Source organism: Hemitrygon akajei, unplaced genomic scaffold, assembly GCF_048418815.1.
Source record: "Hemitrygon akajei unplaced genomic scaffold, sHemAka1.3 Scf000034, whole genome shotgun sequence".
In the NCBI taxonomy this organism is placed as follows: Eukaryota; Metazoa; Chordata; class Chondrichthyes; order Myliobatiformes; family Dasyatidae; genus Hemitrygon; species Hemitrygon akajei.
Genome location: NW_027331920.1, coordinates 12,110,296 through 12,129,508, shown reverse-complemented (window position 1 = coordinate 12,129,508; position 19,213 = coordinate 12,110,296). Strand labels below are relative to the sequence as shown.

General features: G+C 45.0%; 1 protein-coding gene across 1 annotated transcript; it reads left to right on the top strand.

The window, feature by feature from the left end:
• Positions 1 to 1,305: 1,305 nt before the first annotated feature.
• On the top strand, positions 1,306 to 18,228 carry LOC140719965 (E3 ubiquitin-protein ligase TRIM39-like). The gene is made up of 4 exons (XM_073034880.1): positions 1,306 to 1,463; positions 7,967 to 7,989; positions 8,077 to 8,195; positions 17,301 to 18,228. The coding sequence occupies exons 1-4, from the start codon at positions 1,356 to 1,358 to the stop codon at positions 17,852 to 17,854; spliced, it is 804 nt and encodes a 267-aa protein (XP_072890981.1). The 5' UTR covers positions 1,306 to 1,355; the 3' UTR covers positions 17,855 to 18,228.
• The last annotated feature ends 985 nt before the right edge of the window (positions 18,229 to 19,213 follow it).

Below are 19,213 nucleotides of genomic sequence, written 5' to 3'. Positions count from 1 at the left end.
CCAGGATCAGCTAAAATCTTCCATAGACTCTCTCACGAAAAAGAAATCAGACTTCCTGGAAAAGGAGCAGAAACAGAAAGAGAAGATTTCCGGAGTTCGGGTGAGGCTTCCTGAGCGGAATTTCTGATATTACTGTCGAGTTTTGCTCCATTTAATGCAGAATTGCCGAGTGTCTCAGCTCCAGTGACCCGGGTTCGATCCTGACCTCGGTTTCTGTCTGTGTGGAGTTTGCATGCTCTCCCTGTGATCACGACAATTTCAGACAGATCCCAAGGACATGCTGGATGAATGGTTAATTACAATTAACCCTGTGAATGTGGGGAGGGAGTATGTGAATCAGTTGGGAGTCAATGGGTCAATGAGGGAGAATAGGTTTCAGGAAAACGTGAAGGAATGGGGTTGATGGTAATGTTTCAATAGACAATAGACAATATGTGCAGGAGTAGACCTTTCGGCCCTTCTAGCCAGCACCGCCATTCACTGTGATCATGGCTGATCATACACAATCAGTACCCCGTTCCAGCCCTCTCCCCATATTCCTTGACCCCGCTATCTATAAGAGCTCTATCTAACTCTCTCTTGAATACATCCAGAGACTTGGCCTCCACTGCCTTCTGGGGCAGAGCATTTCACATATCCACCACTCTCCGGGTGAAAAAGATTTTCCGCATCTCAGTTCTAAATGGCCTACCCCTTATTCTTAAACTGTGGCCTCTAGTTCCGGACTCACCCATCAGCGGGATCATGCATCCTGCCTCCAGCGTGTCCAATCCCTTAATAATCTTATATGTCTCAATCAGATCCCCTCTCATCCTTCTAAAGCCCAGTCGCTCCAATCTTTTAACATATGACAGTCCCGCTGTTACGGGAATTAACCTTGTGATCCTACGCTGCACTCTCTCAATAGCAAGAATGTCCTTCCTCAAATTTGGAGACCAAAACTGCACACAATACTCCAGGTGGGGTCTCACCAGGGCCCTGTACAGCTGCAGAAGGACCTCTTTACTCCTATACACAATTCCTCTTGTTATAAAGGCCAGCATGCCTACAGCAAGCTTTCTGCTGTACCTGCAAGCTTGCTTTCATTGACTGATGTACAAGAACACCTAGATCTCGTTGTACTCGTTCAGAAGTAGTATGGACCCCAATGGACCGAACGGTCTCCTTAATGTCATAAGGAAATACAACACAGCAATGCAGTAAACTAATCTCCACCTTTCATTCGACAGAAACAGTCACACTGCGTTCAGACCCACATCACATCCCAGTTTGCTGAACTGCGCCAGATTATCACTGAGAAAGAGCAGAGCTTACTCAGGGATCTCAGGGAAGAAGAAAAGAGGATTCTAAATTCAATGGAGAAAAATCTTCTAGCTCTTCAAGAGAATATAAGGATTATTCAGGAGGAAATCACTCAGTTAAAGGAACAGATGGATCAAAAAGATAGTGTGATATTTCTCAAGGTGAGGGATTACATTTCAATTTATTTCTGTCAAATTGAACTAAATGAACTAAGCGGCCAATTCTACCAAATCAATTGCCGTCGCTGGTGTCCTCACACAGAGTGTTCTCCTTGCATGACGAACCTCCAATCACTCCGCTAATGACATTCTAAAATGTCGGAGATAAATATTTGATCCTTTATCAGCAACATACAATACTTAAGCAATCAAATTCCAGCATTATTAATCATAAATTAAACTGCAATGAATTGGTCAACAAATGATATGGCATCGGCCAGTCCCAGGATCAAAACAGCCCAGAACAAGGTACGAATATGTAACTTATTCCCTTCGTAATTACCACATCCCCACTCACGTGACTGGTTATCGTAATAATCACGTAACACAGACTACAATGCAGACAGAAAACAGACGTGTTGCTCCGACACACAGCATTTACAAATGGCAGTAAACTGTTTCTCACCAGACAATTGATGCAACTATTCAGGGTTTCTGTTTTCCCAAAACTGGACTTCCACAACTTCTGTACATCCCAGGACAGAATGTAATCTTCTCTGAAATGATTTACTCTGATCATAACACAAAGCTGCTGATTGTGTCCTTAATTACCACATTAAATATCCTCTAAAACTCCCATTAACACCCAGTTCCAGTCATAGACTGTGAGTGTGTCTGGTGCGGTGGGTGTGAGGGTCTCTCTGTCAATTAGTGAGAACAAAGAATGTGACCCGCACATCAGACTTATCCTCCATATTCGGTTTCGGGCAGATTATGCAAACTTACACTGTCTCTTCGTTTTCGGATAAGTTTTACATGGGATTGTGTCACATTCTTCTTCGTGATAGAGCCATTCGGTCCATCTTCAAACAGATTCCTCTCTGTCAGAATCCTCCTGCCACCTGCTCACCACAACCAGCAACAGTGCCCCAAACTCCCTGGTCCCTCACTTGTTTACCCAGCCTCCCTATTACAGTCAGTCTCTGCTGTTCCATTTAAACCACTCCTGTGGCATTGAGTTCCACATCCCCTTCACTAAATTTCTTGTGGGATTTATTAAAAACCTCTTGGCATTTCATCTTTGACTGAAGGTCTCTCCATAAATAGAAACATAGAAACATAGATTCAAATTTCTGGGGCATTGGAACCAGTTCTGGGGGAGGTGGGACCGGTATAAACAGGACGGTCTGCACCTGGGCTGGACTGGAACCAATGTCCTAGGGGGAGCGTTTGCTACTGCTGTTCAGGAAGCTTTAAACTAATGTGGCAGGGTGATGGGAACAAGTGCAGAGAGACAGAGGTGTGTAAAATAAGGGTAGAAGCAAAAAGTAGTAAGGTGAAAAGTAAAAGTGGCAGGCAGGCAAATCCAGGGCAAAAAGCAAAAAGAGCCACAACATAATTGTATAAGGGTTAAGAGTGTTGTAAAAACAAACCGAAAGGCTTTTTGAGTCAATGCGAGGAGCATTCGTAACAAGGTGGGTGAATTGAATGTGCAGACAGTTATTAATGAATATGATATAGTTGGGATCACAGAGACATGGCTCCAGGGTGACCAAGGATGGGAGCTCAACATCCAGGGATATTCAATATTCAGGAGGGATAGACAGGAAAGAAAAGGAGGTGGGGTAGCATTGCTGGTTAGAGAGGAGATTAACGCAATAGAAAGGAAGGACATTAGCCTGGAGGATGTGGAATCGCTATGGGTAGAGTTGCATAACAGTAAGGGGCAGAAAACACTAGTGGGAATTGTGTACAGGCCACCTAACAGTAGTAATGAGGTTCGGGATGACATTAAACAGGAAATTAGAAATGCGTGCACTAAAGGAACAGTAGTTATAATGGGTGACTTCAATCTACATATAGATTGGGTGAACCAAATTGGTAATGGTGCTGAGGAAGAGGATTTCTTGGAATGCATGCGGGATGGTTTTCTGAACCAACATGTCAAGGAACCAACTGGAGAGCAGGCCATTCTAGATTGGGTATTGAGCAACGAGGAAGGGTTGGTTAGCAATCTTGTCGTGCGAGGCCCCTTGGGTAAGAGTGACCATATTACGGTGGAATTCTTCATTAAGATGGAGAGTGACATATTTAATTCAGAAACAAAGGTTCTGAACTTAAAGAAGGGTAATTTCAAGGTATGAGACGTGAATTTGCTGAGATAGACTGGCAAATGATACTTAAAAGGTTGACGGTGGAAATGCAAAGGCAAGCATTTAAAGATCGTATGGATGAACTACAATTGTTCATCCCAATTTGGCAAAATAATAAACCAGGGAAGGTAGTGCACCCGTGGCTGACAAGGGAAATTAGGGATAGTATCAAGTCCAAAGAAGAAACATATAAATTAGCAAAAAAAAAAAAGCGGCACACCTGAGGACTGGGAGAAATTCAGAGACCAGCAGAGGAGGACAAAGGGCTTAATTAGTAAAGGGAAAAAATATAATGAGAGAAAGCTGGCAGGGAACATAAAAACTGACTGTAAAAGCTTTTATAGATAAGTGAAAAGAAACAAAGACTGGTCAAGACAAATGTAGGTCCTTTACAGTCAGAAACAGGTGAATTGATCATAGGGAACAAAGACATGACAGACCAATTGAATAACTACTTTGATTCTGTCTTCACTAAGAAGGACATAAATAATCTTCCGGAAATAGTAAGGGCCCGAGGGTCTAGTGAGATGGAGGAACTGAGGGAAATGCATGTTAGTAGGGAAGTGGTGTTAGGTAAATTGAAGGGATTAAAGGCAGATAAATCCCTAGGGCCAGATGGTCTGCATCCCAGAGTGCTTAAGGAAGTAGCCCAAGAAATAGTGGATGCATTAGTGATAATTTTTCAAAACTCCTTAGATTCTGGATTAGTTCCTGCGGATTGGAGGGTGGCTAATGTAACCCCACTTTTTAAAAAAGGAGGGAGAGAGAAACCGGGGAATTATAGACTGGTTAGTCTGACATCGGTGGTGGGGAAAATGCTAGAGTCGGCTATCAAAGATGTGATAACAGCACATTTGGAAAGAGGTGAAATCATCGGGCAAAGTCAGCATGGATTTATGAAAGGAAAACCATGTCTGACGAATGTTATTGAATTTTTTGAAGATGTAACTAGTAGAGTGGATGGGGAGAGCCAGTGGATGTGATATATTTAGATTTTCAAAAGGCTTTTGACAAGGTCCCACACAGGCGATTAGTGTGCAAACGTAAAGCACACGGTATTGGGGGTATGGTATTGATGTGGATAGAGAATTGGTTGGCAGACAGGAAGCAAAGAGTGGGAGTAAACGGGACATTTTCAGAATGGCAGGCAGTGACTAGTGGGGTACCGCAAGGCTCAGTGCTGGGACCCCAGTTGTTTACAATATATATTAATAATTAAGACGAGGGAATTAAATGCAGCATCTCCAAGTTTGTGGATGACACGAAGCTGGGCAGCGGTGTTAGCTGTGAGGAGGATGATAACAGGATGCAGGGTGACTTGGATAGGTTAGGTGAGTGGGCAAATTCATGGCAGATGCAATTGAATGTGGATAAATGTGAGGTTATCCACTTTGGTTGCAAGAACAGGAATACAGATTATTATCTGAAAGGTGGCCGATTAGGAAAAGGGGAGATGCAACGAGACCTGGGTGTCATTGTACACCAGTCATTGAAGGTGGGCATGCAGATAGATAGATAGATAGATAGATACTTTATTCATCCCCATGGGGAAATTCAACATTTTTTTTCCAATGTCCCATACACTTGTTGTAGCAAAACTAATTACATACAATACTTAACTCAGTAAAAATATGATATGCATCTTAATCACTCTCTCAAAAAGCATTAATAATAGCTTTTAAAAAGTTCTTAAGTAGTTTACCTAAGTACATTGAGTCCTAACCCTGGCACTTTAACATATCTTACTCCTGGCGGTTGAATTGTAAAGCCGAATGGCATTGGGGAGTATTGATCTCTTCATCCTGTCTGAGGAGCATTGCATCTATAGCAACCTATCGCTGAAACTGCTTCTCTGTCTCTGGATGGTGCTATGTAGAGGATGTTCAGGGTTTTCCATAATTGACCGTAGCCTACTCAGCGTCCTTCGCTCTGCTACCGATGTTATACTCTCCAGTACTTTGCCCACGACACAGCCCGCCTTCCTTACCAGCTTATTAAGACGTGAGGCGTCCCTCTTCTTAATGCTGCCTCCCCAACACGCCACCACAAAGAAGAGGGCGCTCTCCACAACAGGGGGTGAAAAAGGCAAATGGTATGTTGGCATTCATAGCAAAAGCATTTGAGTACAGGAGCAGGGAGGTTCTACTACAGTTGTACAAAGCCTTGTTGAGACCGCACCTAGAGTATTGTGTGCAGTTTTGGTCCCCTAATCTGAGGAAAGACATTCTTGCCATAGAGGAAGTACAGAGAAGGTTCACCAGATTGATTCCTGGGATGGCAGGACTTTCATATGAAGAAAGACTGGATCGACTAGGCTTATACTCACTGGAATTTAGAAGATTGAGGGGGGATCTTATTGAAACGTATACAATTCTAAAGGGATTGGATAGGCTAGATGCAGGAAGATTGTTTCCGATGTTGGGGGTGTCCAGAAAGGGGTCACAGTTTAAGGATAAAGGGGAAGCCTTTTAGGACCGAGATAAAGGAAAACTTTTTTTACACAGAGAGTGGTGAATCTGTGGAATTCTCTGCCAAAGGAAACAGCTGAGGCCGGTTCATTGGCTATATTTAAGAGGAAGTTGGATATGGCCCTTGTGGCTAAAGGGATCAGGGGGTATGGAGAGAAAGAAGGACAGGGTTCTGAGTTGGATGATCAGCCATGATAATTCTGAATGGCGGTGCAGGCTCGAAGGGCCGAAGGGCCTATCCCTGCACATATTCTCTATGTTTCTATGTTTAACAAAGAAAACCTACAGCACAATACAGTCTCTTTGGCCCACAATGCTGTGCCGAACATCTACGTACTTTAGAAATTACCTCGAGTTAGCCATAGCCCTCTATTTTTCTAAGCTCCATGTACTTGTGTTGTAGTCTCTTGAAAGACTTATGAGACACTTCAAAACTCTCATCAGACTTATCCATATCCGGTTTCCATCAGATTACAGAAACTTTCAATGTCTCTGCTTTTTCGAATCAGTTTTACATGGGATTGTGTCCCATTCTCCGTCATGAGCAGGCCATTTGGTCCATCTTCTATCAATTTTCCCTCTGCCACAAACCTCCTGCCACCTATTCACCGCACCCAGCAACACTGCCCCGAATTCCTTGGCCCCTCACGTGTTTATCCAGCCTCCCCATTACATTCAATCTCTGCTGTTCCATTTCAACCACTCCTGTGGCATTGAGTTCCACATTCTCTTCACTAAATTTCTTGTGGGATTTATTAAAAACCTCCTGGCATTTTATCTTTGACTGAAGGTCTCCCCATAAATAGAAACATAGAAACAAAGAAAACCTACAGCACAATACAGTCTCTTTGGCCCACAATGCTGTGCCAAACATGTACTCACGTCTTAATAAGCTGGTAAGGAAGGCGGGCTCTGTCGTGGGCAAAGTACTGGAGAGTATAACATCAGTAGCTGAGCGAAGGGCGCTGAGTAGGGTACGGTCAATTATGGAAAACCCTGAACATCCTCTACATAGCACCATCCAGAGACAGAGAAGCAGTTTCAGCGACAGGTTGCTATCGATGCAATGCTCCTTAGACAGGATGAAGAGGTCGATACTCCCCAATGCCATTAGGCTTTACAATTCAACCGCCAGGAGTAAGATATGTTAAGTGCCGGGGTTGATTGTATTTAATGTATTTAAGTAAACTACTTAAGAACTTTTTAAAAGCTATTATTAATGCTTTTTGAGAGAGTGATTTAGATGCATATCATATTTTTACTGAGTTAAGTATTGTATGTAATTAGTTTTGCTACAACAAGTGTATGGGACATTGGAAAAAATGTTGAATTTCCCCATGGGGATGAATAAAGTATCTATTTATCTATCTATCTATCTAAATTACCTCAAGTTACCCATAGCTCTCTATTTTTCTAAGCTCCATGTACCTGTGTGGGAGTCTCTTGAAAGACCGTATCGCAACCGCCTCCACCTTCGTTGCCGGCAGCTCATTCCACCCATTCCCAAAAACGTATCCCTGACATCTCCTCTGTACTACTTGCAAGCACCTGTGTCCTCTCATGTTCGCCACAATGAGGTATTTTTTCCACCTTCGCGCATTCAAATCCATCATTGATCTTAAATTGTTCCATTTTATCATTCTGATATCTTATCCAGATGATAATGCACAGCATGTCCTGTCTTTCCTGTAAGTTTCATCCTCTCAGTAATGCTCTAACGTCCAGAAACTTTTCCTGTAATTTTTCCCGTGGTTCTGTATTGCTGGTTTGTGTTTGTGACTGTGGGAGTGGGAATTTTCAACACCTTGTAATGATTTGGATGAAATTCAGGATGTGGACAGTAGATCCAAGTCTAATCAGATTGGTGTTTTTTTATTTATTTCAGGAGGAAGCTCATCGGAACAGGAGGTAGGACATGGTCTTTACTGACACCCTGTATGGATTTGTAAAATACTTCAAAATTCCAGTTTATCACCAGCAGTTTAATATTTACAGAATCAGTGACGAAGTCCAGGAATTGTCAGTGACAGATGAGGCCCTACCGGTTGAAAAATTCGATCACCTCTATTTGTTGAACACAGTGCTGAGAGAAACACTTGATGCCATTAACCGAGGTAAAACTTACAAAGATTCATTTTTCCTTGTTCATGAAACACAATTAAGTTGTAAGTTGATGCAGGATTGGCTGTGATAATGGACTGAAGTGGAACTGAAATTTATTCCACATCACCCCCACAGACTGGGAGGCATCACTGTCACATGGTCAGCTGGAGATGTCAGACCTCTGAACACACCAGCACAGGGTCACAATACAACCAATACACGGGACTGGCAGATGAACACTGTGTCCTGATCCCAGGCACACTGCACTAACACGACAAGACATGAATTCTTTCTTCATGGTCTTTCCTCTTCTGGATCGGCAACTCTCACTGTTGTTAGATGGAGAAGAGGGGAGCAATAGTGATAGGGGGTCAATCATCAGGGGAACAGACAGGAGAATCTGTGGACATGAACGGGACACCCGAATGGTATGTTGCCTCCCAGGTGCCAGTGTCAGGGACGTCTCGGATCGTGTCTGCAGTATTTTGGAGTGGGAGGGAAAACAGCCAGATATCTTGGTGCATTTTGGGACCAATTACATTGGAAGTAAAGGCAAAGAGGTCCTGAAAATAGAATTTGGAGAGCTTGGTAGAAAGTTCAGAAGCAGCACCCCCAGGGTTGTAATTTCTGGATTGCTGCCTGTACCAGGTGCTGGTGAGGGTAGAAACAGGATAATTTGGCAGATTAAAGATGGCTGAGAAGCTGATGCAAGGGTCAGGGCTTCAGGTTCCTGGATCAATGAGATCTCTTCTGGAGGAGGAATGACCTGCTCGAAAGGGATGGGTTGCACCTGGACCCGAGGGAGAACAATATTCTCAGAGAGGTTTGATAGAGCTGTTGGGTAGGATTTAAACTAATTTAGTGGGGTGTTGGAACAGGAGTGAAAGGATAGGACTGATGGTAACAATGAAAGGACATATGCAGTCAGACTGTCGGATAGGGCCATTTGCGAGGACAAAATTGCAGCCAGCAGGGTGAGTATCAGTGCATTAGGGATGCAGAATTAAAAAGGATAGCAGATACAGTACATAAAGTGGTATATCTCAATGCATGGAGTATGAGAAATAAGGTGGATGATCTTGTTGCACTATTACCGATTGTCAGGTATGATGTTGTGGCCATCACGGAATCGTGGCTGAAGGATGGTTGTAGTTGGGAGCTGAATGTTCACGGTTACACAATGTATCGGAGGAAGGAAGGAAGGCCGATGGGGTGGTGTGGCTCTGCTGGTAAATCAGCAGCAAGATGTGACATAGGATTGGAAGATGTTGAATCTTGTGGGTTGAGGTAAGAAACTGCAAAAGTAAAAATGCCACTGATGGCAGTCATATACAGGCCTCCCAACAGTCAGGGGTTGGGGCCCACAGATTACAACTGGAAATAGAAAAGGCTGATGAAAAGGACAATGTTATGATAATGATGGGAGATTTCAACATGCAGGTCAATTGGGAAAATCAGGTTGGTAAAGGATCTCAAGAGAGTGAGTTTGTTGAATGCAATGTGATGGCTTTCTAGAGCAGTTTGTCGTTGAGCCTACTCGGGGAACAGCTCTACTGGATTGGGTGTTATGTATTCAACCAGAGGTGAGTAGTTAAAAGAAACCTTAGGAAACAGTGCTCACAATATGTCTGAGTTCAACATAAGTCACCCGGACCAGATGAACTGCACCCTAGTGTTCTGAAAGAGGTAGCAATAGACATCGTGGAGGCATTTCAAATGATCTCCCAAAAATCATTGGACCGTGGCATGGAGCCAGAGGACTGGAAAATGGCAAATGTCACTGAACTCTTTAAGTAAGGAGGAAGGCAACCGAATGAAATTATATTTGGAATGTTGTATATTTGGAATCTCAGAAGGCCTTTGACGAGGTGCCACACATGAAGGTGTTAACCAAGTTTAGAGGCCATGGTATTACAGAAAAGTTACAGGCATGGTTAGAATATTGGCTGACTGGCAGGAAACAGCGAATGAGAGTAAAGGGATCCTTTTCTGGTTTGCTACCAGTGACTTGTGTTCCACAGGGGTCAGTGTTAGGACACCATCATTTTATGCTGTATATCAAGATTTTGCAGATGGAATAGACCATAAGATATAGGAGCCAGTCGGCCCATCTAGTCTGCTCCACCATTCAGTCATAGGCAGATCCAATTCTTCCAGTCGTCCCCACTCCCCTGCTTTCACCCCATACCCTTTGATGCCCAGGCTGATCAAGATCCTATCTATCTCTGCCTTAAATATAACTTGTCTGAACATCCACTTGTGTCAACAAATTCCACAGATTTTCCACACACTGACTAAAGTAATTTCTCCACATCTCAGTTCTAAAAGGACGTCCTTCAATCCTGAATTCATACCCTCTTGTCCTAGAGTAGATGGCTTTGTTTACAAGTTTGCAGATGATACGAGAATTGGTGGAGGGGCAGGTCGTGTTGAGGAAACAGTTAGGCTGGAAAAGGACTTGAATGAGGAGAATGGGAAGGAAAGTTGCAAATGATATACAATGTTGGAAAATGCATGGTCATGCACTATGGTCGTCGAAATAATGTGCAGATTTTTTTTTCAAATGGAGAGAAAACCCAAAACGCTGAGATGTAAATAGACTTAGTAGTCATTCTGCAGAACACACTAAAGGTTATCTTGCAGGTAGAGTCAGTGGTGAGAAAGGCAAATCCAATGTTAGCATTCAATCCAAGGGGTTTAGATAGCATTCAATCCAAGAGCAGGGATGTGCTGCTGAGGCTTTATAAGGCACTGGTGAAGCCTCACCTTGAGTATTGTGAACAGTTTTGGGCTCCTCATCTAAGAAAAGGTGTGCTGGCATCTATTTCATAAGGATGATTCCAGGAATGAAAGGGTTCTCATACGAGGAACGTTTGATAGCTCTGTGTCTGTGCTCGTTGGAATTTTGAAAGATGAGGGGGATCTCATTGAAACCTTTCGAATGTTGAAAGTCCTAGACAGAGTAGAGCTTGATAGGTTCTAGATTGGACACAGCATCAAAGGTTACGGGGAGAAGACCAGGTAGTGGGGCTGAGGAGGGAAAAAAGGATCAGCCATGATTGGATGGCGGAGCAGACTCGATAGGCAAATGGCCTAATTCTGCTCCTATGTCTTATGGTGATCAGACCACAACATTGAAGCATTGTGAGAATGAGCTCGGACACACCAACATGCATTGACATGGGTCAAGATTTCATCTCGGGAGAAGCACACACAGCATAACCGGCCTGGCAAAGCTCCCTCACACACATACACAGGAAGGACTGGCAGATTGTAGTCAGAGCCTCAGCAATGTACGTTGTTATTTCCTTCAGTAACCGGGAAACCAATCTCTTCAGAGACAGTCATTTATTCATTTAAACAACTCAATCACGTGTGACACATTCTCAACACACACCAGACATGTGACGACACACTGTAACATACAAATTCTTCAATGTGCACACTCTCCTTCAATGTGTATACACACAACAGGTATATTTACTACAATCACCACACACACACACACACACACACGCACACACACACACACACACACACACACACACACACACACACACACACACACACACACACACACACACACAGATATACTATCATACTGTGACACACGTCCACAGAAATGGGCACAAATTCCCATTTAGGATTGAAATCTGCCGTCCTTACCCAGTCTGTCTGTTCTGTGTCACTGAGCTGCCCTCTGACGTGACGTCACATCAACAATTCACAGACAGACTCCGGGGTGAGATTGCTCAGGAGGATGATCTGGGAGGGTTTGATGGATGTTGAACCCACGGCCCACTTCATCAATCTGCAAGACTAAGATGTCTTCTTGAGCATGTCCCATTTGTGTGTGTTTGCCCCCCCATCCCTCTAACCATTTCCCATCTGTGTACCTGCCCAAATTTATTTTAAAATATTTTATTTTTACCTGCTTCTACAGCGTCTGAGGGCAAATTCCATTTACCAACCTCCCTCTCTGTGAGAATGTTACCCGATAGACCACTCAGAAAAATTTCCCATCTCACTTTCAATCTGAGCCCTCTGGTTCTGTACTCCCATTTCTTGGAAAAAGAAACGTTATTTAAGCTCCTTATGAATTATTTACTTTGATAAGGGGTCATACCTGCTTTTGAGAAGGGGTCTGCTTTTAACCCAAACCCCCAGTCCTGGTAACATCCTCCTGAAGCCTACTGTCCAGTGTACTGACATCCTCCCCAAATTCGGGAACCGGAAATGCAGACAATGCCCCAAGTGTGGTCTATCATCGACATCAAAGGCCTTGCTGAATTTCATGTGGACAGTGTGGAACAGGGTGATGAATACAGGACTGAAGGTGTTTTTTTAGATTGGGACAAGAAGGGCGGCGTGGGAGCTAAATTCTGAAGGAAGGCAGTTTTTTTGAAAAAGACCTCGCGTACAAGAACGGCGAGACTGCGCAGGACAGCGCGGAGAGTTTAAAAAGTTGACCACCCTATACAGTGGGCAGCGGAGTGGGTGGCCGCAGAGTGTAGGGCTTTGGATCAACGGCCTTAGGCGGTAACGTGAAGTGGCGAGAGCGAGGCACCGACTCTTTTTTTTCCCCTTGGCAAATCGGCCCGACGGACGGGAGAACAGCAGGGCACATTAGCTAACGGTTTAAAAAGTTCGTGTGCTTGGCGAAGTAAGTGGGTGAGTAGACCTATCTTTCTTTGTTTCATTCCTGTAGAATTAGGTAGCATGTCTGCAGGGTTAGTGCTTTGTTCAGGGTGTCAGATGTGGGAATCCTGGGAGACCTCCAGCCTCCCTGATGGCCACATCCGCACCAGGTGAACCGAGATTCAGCTCCTCGGAGACCGTGTTAGGGATCTGGAGCTGCAGCTTGATGACCTACTGCTTATTAGAGAAAATGAAGAGGTGATAGACAGGAGCTACAGGGAGGTAGTCGTCCCTAGGCTACAGGGATCAGAAAACTGGGTGACTGTCAGGAGAGGGAAGGGAAATGCCCGGATAGTGGAGAGCACCCCTGTGGCTGCCCCCCTCAGCAACAAGTATATCGTTTCGGATGCTGTTGAGGGGGATGACCTGACAGGGGACGGCCACGGTGACCGGGTCTCTGGCTCTGAGCCTGGCGCTGTTGTGCAGGAGGGAAGGAGGGAGAAGAGGAATGCGGTAGTCATAGGGGATTCCATAGTCAGGGGAACAGACAGGAGATTCTGTGAGCCTGATAGAGATACCCGCATGGTGTGTTGCCTCCCAGGTGCCAGTGTATGGGAAGTCTCGGATCGGGTCCAGAATATTCTGAAGGGAGAGGGCGAGCAGCCAGCTGTCTTGGTACATGTTGGTACCAAAGACATAGAGAGGAAAAGGGAGGAGGTCCTGCAGATAGATTTCCGGGAGTTAGGAATGAAGCTGAGAAGCTTCTGTATTCTCATTCTGTATTCTGTATTGCTACCTGTGCCACGTGCCAGCGAGGGCAAGAATAGTAGGATCAGGCAAATGAATGCGAGGCTGAGAGACTGGTGCAGCGGGGCAGGGCTTCAGATTCTTGGATCATTGGGATCTCTTCTGGGGGAAATATTACCTGTTCGAAAAGGACTGGTTACACCTGAACCACAGCGAGTATGTTTAATAGAGCTGTTAGGGAGGGTTTAAACTAATTTGGCAAGGGGATGGGAAACCGGAATGATAGAATAGAGGAGGGGGAAAACAGAAATAAATCTAAGATAGAGAGCAGTAAAGATGTCAAGAAGGACAGGCAGGTGATGGGGCAAATAATATCAAAGAAGATACTAAAAGCTTTTTCAAGTACATAAAGAATAAAGAAACAGGTGAGAGTGGATATAGGACACATAGAAAATGATGCTGGAGAAATTGTAATGGGAGATAAGGAGATGGCTGAGGAACTGAACGAGTATTTGCATCAGTCCTCACTGAGGAAGATATCAGCAGTACACCGGACACTCAAGGGTGTCAGGGAAGAGAAGTGTGCACAGTCACAATTACGACAGAGAAAGTACTTAGGAATGTGAATAGTCTAAGGGTAGATAAATCTCCTGTACCAGATAGAATGCACCCTTGTGTTTTGAAAGAAGTAGCTGTGGAGATCGCGGAGGCATTAGCAATGATCTGTCGAAAGTCAATAGACTCTGGCATCGTTCCGGAGGAGTGGAAGATTGTAAATGCCACTCTGGTATTTGAGAAAGGGGCAAGGAAGCAAAAAGTAAATTATAGACCTGTTAGCTTGACATCGGTGGTTGGGAAGTTGTTGGAGTCAATGGTCAAGGATGAGGTTACCGAGTATCTGGAGGCATATGACAAGATAGGCCAAACTCAGCAAGGTGTCCATAAAGGAAAATCCTGCCTGACAAACCCATTGAAATTTTTTGAGGAGATTACAAGTAGGCTAGACAAGGGAGATGCAGTGGATGTTGTGTATTTGGATTTTCAGAAGGCCTTTGACAAGGTACCGCACATGAGTCCGCTAAACAAGATACGAGCCCATGGAATTACGGGAAATTTACATATGTGGATAGAGTGTTGGCTGATTGACAGGAAACAGACAGTGGGAATAAAGGGATCCCATTCTGGTTGACTGCCAGTTACCAGTGGTGTTCCCCAGGGGTCCGTGTTGGGGCCACTTCTTTTTACGTTGTATATCAACAATTTGGATTATGGAGTAGATGGATTTGTGGCTAAGTTTGCTGATGATACAAAGATAACTGGAGGGGACGGTAGTGCTGAGCAGAAAGAGAGTCTGCAGAGAGACTTGGATAGATTAGGAGAATGGTCAAAGAAGTGGCAAATGAAATACAATGCTGAAAAGTGTATGGTCATGCACGTTGGTAGAAGAAATAAACGGGCAGACTATTATTTAAATGGGGAGAGAATTCAAAGTTCTGAGATGCAATGGGACTTGAGAGTGCTCGTGCAGGATACACTTAAGGTTAACCTTCAGGTTGAGTCGGTGGTGAAGAAGGCGAATGCAATGTTGGCATTCATTTCTAGAGGAATAGAGTATAGGAGCAGGGATGTGATGTTGAGACTCTATAAGGCCTCACTTGGAATACTGTGTGCAGCTTTGAGCTCCTTACTTAAGAAAGGATGTTCTGACATTGGAGACGGTTCAGAGAAGATTGACTAGAAAATTCCGGGAATGAGAGGGTTAACATATGAGGAACATTTGACCGCTCTTGGTTTGTACTCCTTGGAGTTTAGAAGAATGAGGGGGAAACTCACAGAAACATTTCGAATGTTAAAAGGCATGGACAGAGTGGATGTGGCAAAGTTGTTTCCCATGGTGGGGGAGTCTAGTATGAGAGAGCATGACTTAAGGATTGAAGGGCGCCCATTCAGAACAGAGATGCAAAGAAATTTTTTTAGCCAGAGGGTGGTGAATCTGTTAATCTCTTGCGGCAGTGGAAGCCAAGTCATTGGGTGTATTTAAGACAGAGATTGATAGGTATCTGAGTAGCCAAGGCATCAAAGGTCATGGTGAGACGGTGGGAGAGTGGGACTAAATGGGAGAATGGATCAGCTGATGATAAAATGACGGAGCAGATTCGAAGGACCGAATGGCCGACTTCTGCAGCTTTGTTTTATGGTCTTATTTGAATGCACCAGTATACGTAATAAGGATCTTGTAGCACAGGTAGAGTTTGACAGGTACAAACTTAGGCAGGTACGACTTTGGTCGAAGGAATTAAACGCATAGACAATTCTGTAAATAGGACAAAATTCAAAAATCAGAGGTGCAAAGGGACATGGGTGTCCTTGTGCAGGATTCCCTGAAGGTTAACTTGCAGTTTGTGTCAGTGATAAGATTGGCAAACTCAATGTTTGCATTCATTTCGAGAGGATTAGAGTACAAGAGCAAGGATGTAATTCTGAGGTTTTATAAGGCATTGGTCAGACCACACTTGGAGTATTGGAGGGGGTCCAATTGGAGGGGGTCCAGAAGATTCACAATAATGATTCCGGGAATGAAAGGGTTAACATATGAAGAGTTTGATTCTGGGCCTGTACTCACTGGAGTTTAGAAGAATGGCTGATTTATTATCCCCCTCAACCCTATTCTCCCGCCTCCTCCCCATAACTTTGGAGACTCTGATCAATCAAGAAGTTTACTTATTAATTTCTGCTTTAAAAATCAAACGGGAGAAAATCTGCAGATGCTGGTAATCCAAGCTGCACAGGTCCTGATGAAGGGTCTCGCCAGATCTCTCTGACACCTGTCTGGAGAGAGTTGATGTTGGGAGGATGTGGGTGGGTCGAGAACGGTAAGCACAGCCTCTGACGATAGGGATGTCCATTTAGGACAGAGATGAGGAGGAATTCCTTTATCCACAGGATAGTGAATCTGCCACAGGCAGCTGTGGAGGGCAAATAATTGAGTATATTTAAAGCAGAGTAACACACACAAATTGTTGGGGGAACAGCAGGCTGGGAAGTTTCTATGGAAAAGAGTAAACAGTCGGCGGTTCAGACTGAAACACTTCATCAGGACCTGTGTTGCTTAAGGGTCCCTGCAAATTCATCCCCTGTTCTAATGAGGGGTTGCGGGGGATGGGGTTGTGGGAAAGGGGACAAAGTCTTCCTCATCTGCCATCTTTGCCCCCTCTCGCTTCTCATTACGTCTACACACACAGTTCACCCACAGGCTTTCCACCCCTCCCCCTCCTGGTTCAATCTGCCATTCATCTCTCCCCTGCTGGTTCCCATTATCACCTCCTTTACTGTCTCAAACCATCACACTGCCCCACTTCACACTCACAAATGAATGTGAACATTGTATGACGGGCCTGTTCCTGTACTGTACTGCTCTATGTTCTCTGTTCCCTGTTTCGAAGAATGAGAGGAGATCTCATGGAAACACAAAATTCTTTCAGGGGTCAACAGGCAGGTTTTTCCCCTGTCCGACGTAAAACCCACGGGGAAACATTAGTTGTCCATCCGCTCCCGTCGGGTCAAACCACGGTGAAGGTTCGTATCGGCCACTCGACTGCGCCTGAGGCCCAGGGGCCTTTCCACCGGAACCGGGCCGCGCTGCCCGAGTCTCCCCCTGATCCCCGGGGCCGCGCTGCCCGAGTCTTCCCCCGATCCCTGGGGACTTTCTAATTCTCTCCTTCTCCCCGCAGTCTCTGCCACCCTGGATGTGGAAACGGCGAATCCGTATCTCGAGGTGTCTGAGGATCGGAAGAGTGTGAGATGGACCCGGACCCGAAGGAATCTCCCTGACACCGGGAAGCGATTCACAGACTGGGCTTGTGTGCTGGGATCGGAGGGATTCACATCGGGGAGACATTACTGGGAGGTGGAGTTGACGGGGATTCGGGTCTGGTGGCTGGGAGTCGCCGGAGAGTCTGTAGAAAGGAAGGGAAGGTTCAGTTTGAGTCCGGAAACCGCATTTTGGATCATCGGGCGGCATTATGACGTGTTACATCGGGATTGTGACGGGTCCCGTGTTCTCCCCTCCCCCGAGTCCCGTCTCCCTGCCGGTCCCATCCCTGGGAGGGTGGGAGTATATCTCAGTTACGAGTCCGGGACAGTTACATTTTACAACGCGGAGACCAAGTCCCATCTCCACAGCTTCACTGGGAATAAATTCACGGGGAAACTTTATCCTTTCTTCCGGACTGGGGATGGAAACCAGTGGCTGAGAATCTGCTCCGGTTCCACTCCCGGTCTGTAAATGTGTCGGGTCCCGGAACCGGCGGCAGGAGTAAAGTCCCTGTAAATATAAATGTGCGGAGAGTGCAGCTAAATACGTGGCTAAGGAGATGGTGCAGGAGGGAGGACTTCATGTTTCTGGACAATTGGGCTTTGTTCCCGGGAAGGTGGGGCCTGTTCCGACGGGACGGTTTGCCTCTGAACTGGAGGAGGACTAACATTCTTGACGGTAGATGTGCCAGTGCTGCTCCGGGGGATTTAATCTAGATTTGCAGAGGGAGGGGAACCAGAGTTTTGGAGCAGATAGTGAGGTGGAGGAGGAAAAGGAACATGAGAGGACTGCATGTATAGACGGAAATGAAAAAGCAAACTTTATACATATTCTATATATTATATATATTCTCAGGTACATATATTTCAATGCACGGAGTATTGTAGCTAAGACAGATGAGTTTAGGGCGTGGGTTGACACGTGGGATTACGACATTACTGCTATCAGTGAGACTTGGTGGCAGGAGGGGCAGAACTGGCAGCTTAATGTTCGGGTAACATTGGAGAAGGGCCAATTTTGTGGAAATGAAAAAGGATCTAGGAAGAGTGGATTGGGAAACGTCTTTTTTTCTGGCAAGGATGTGTTCGGTAAGTTCAAAGGTGAAATTTTGAGAGTGCAGAGTTTGCACGCTCCTGCCAGGATTAAAGGCAAAATTAACAGGCATAGCGAACCTTGGTTTTCCAGGGATATTGGCGATCTGGTTAAGAAAAAGGGAGAAGTGTATAGCAGGTATAGGCAATCAGGAAGGCCAAAAAACATGAGGTTGCTTTGGCAGATAATGTGAAGGTAAAGCCAAAGGATTTCTACAAATATATTGAGAGTAAGTGGATAGTAGCCTCCCTCCAATCCTCCGGGACCATTCCCGTGGGCAATAAGGACATAATGATCCTAGCAAGAGGCTCAGCAATCTATTTCCTCGCCTCGGATGCAGAACTGGGAAGTGGCAGAGGGAGTTCAACACAGATGAAGAGATTCATTTCTGCAGGTCAAATTTGAACACAGAATATCATATTAATGGTGAGACTCTTGGCAGTGTGGAGGGTCAGAGAGATCTTGGGGTCTGTGCCCATACGACATTCAAAGCTGCTGCGAAGGTTGGCAGTGTTGTTAGGAAGGCGTCTGGTGTGATGGCCTTCATCAACCATGGGATTGAGTTCAAGAGCTGTGAGGTGATGTTGAAGCTATATTTCTCCTATCCTGTACATAAGTAATTGTAATAAGATGATGAGAGGCTTTGACCATGGGGATAGCCAGAGGCATTGACTAACACGAGGGGACGTAGTTTTAAGCTGCTTGGAAGTCGGTACTGAGGGAATGTCAGGGGTAAGT

Coding starts and splice junctions, on each gene's coding strand:
- LOC140719965 (XM_073034880.1), top strand. CDS start 1,356: ATGGAGAAAAATCTTCTAGCTCTTCAAGAGAATATAAGGATTATTCAG. Junction 1,464..7,966: donor ATAGTGTGATATTTCTCAAG/GTGAGGGATTAC, acceptor TATTTATTTCAG/GAGGAAGCTCATCGGAACAG. Junction 8,196..17,300: donor ACTTGATGCCATTAACCGAG/GTAAAACTTACA, acceptor TTCTCCCCGCAG/TCTCTGCCACCCTGGATGTG.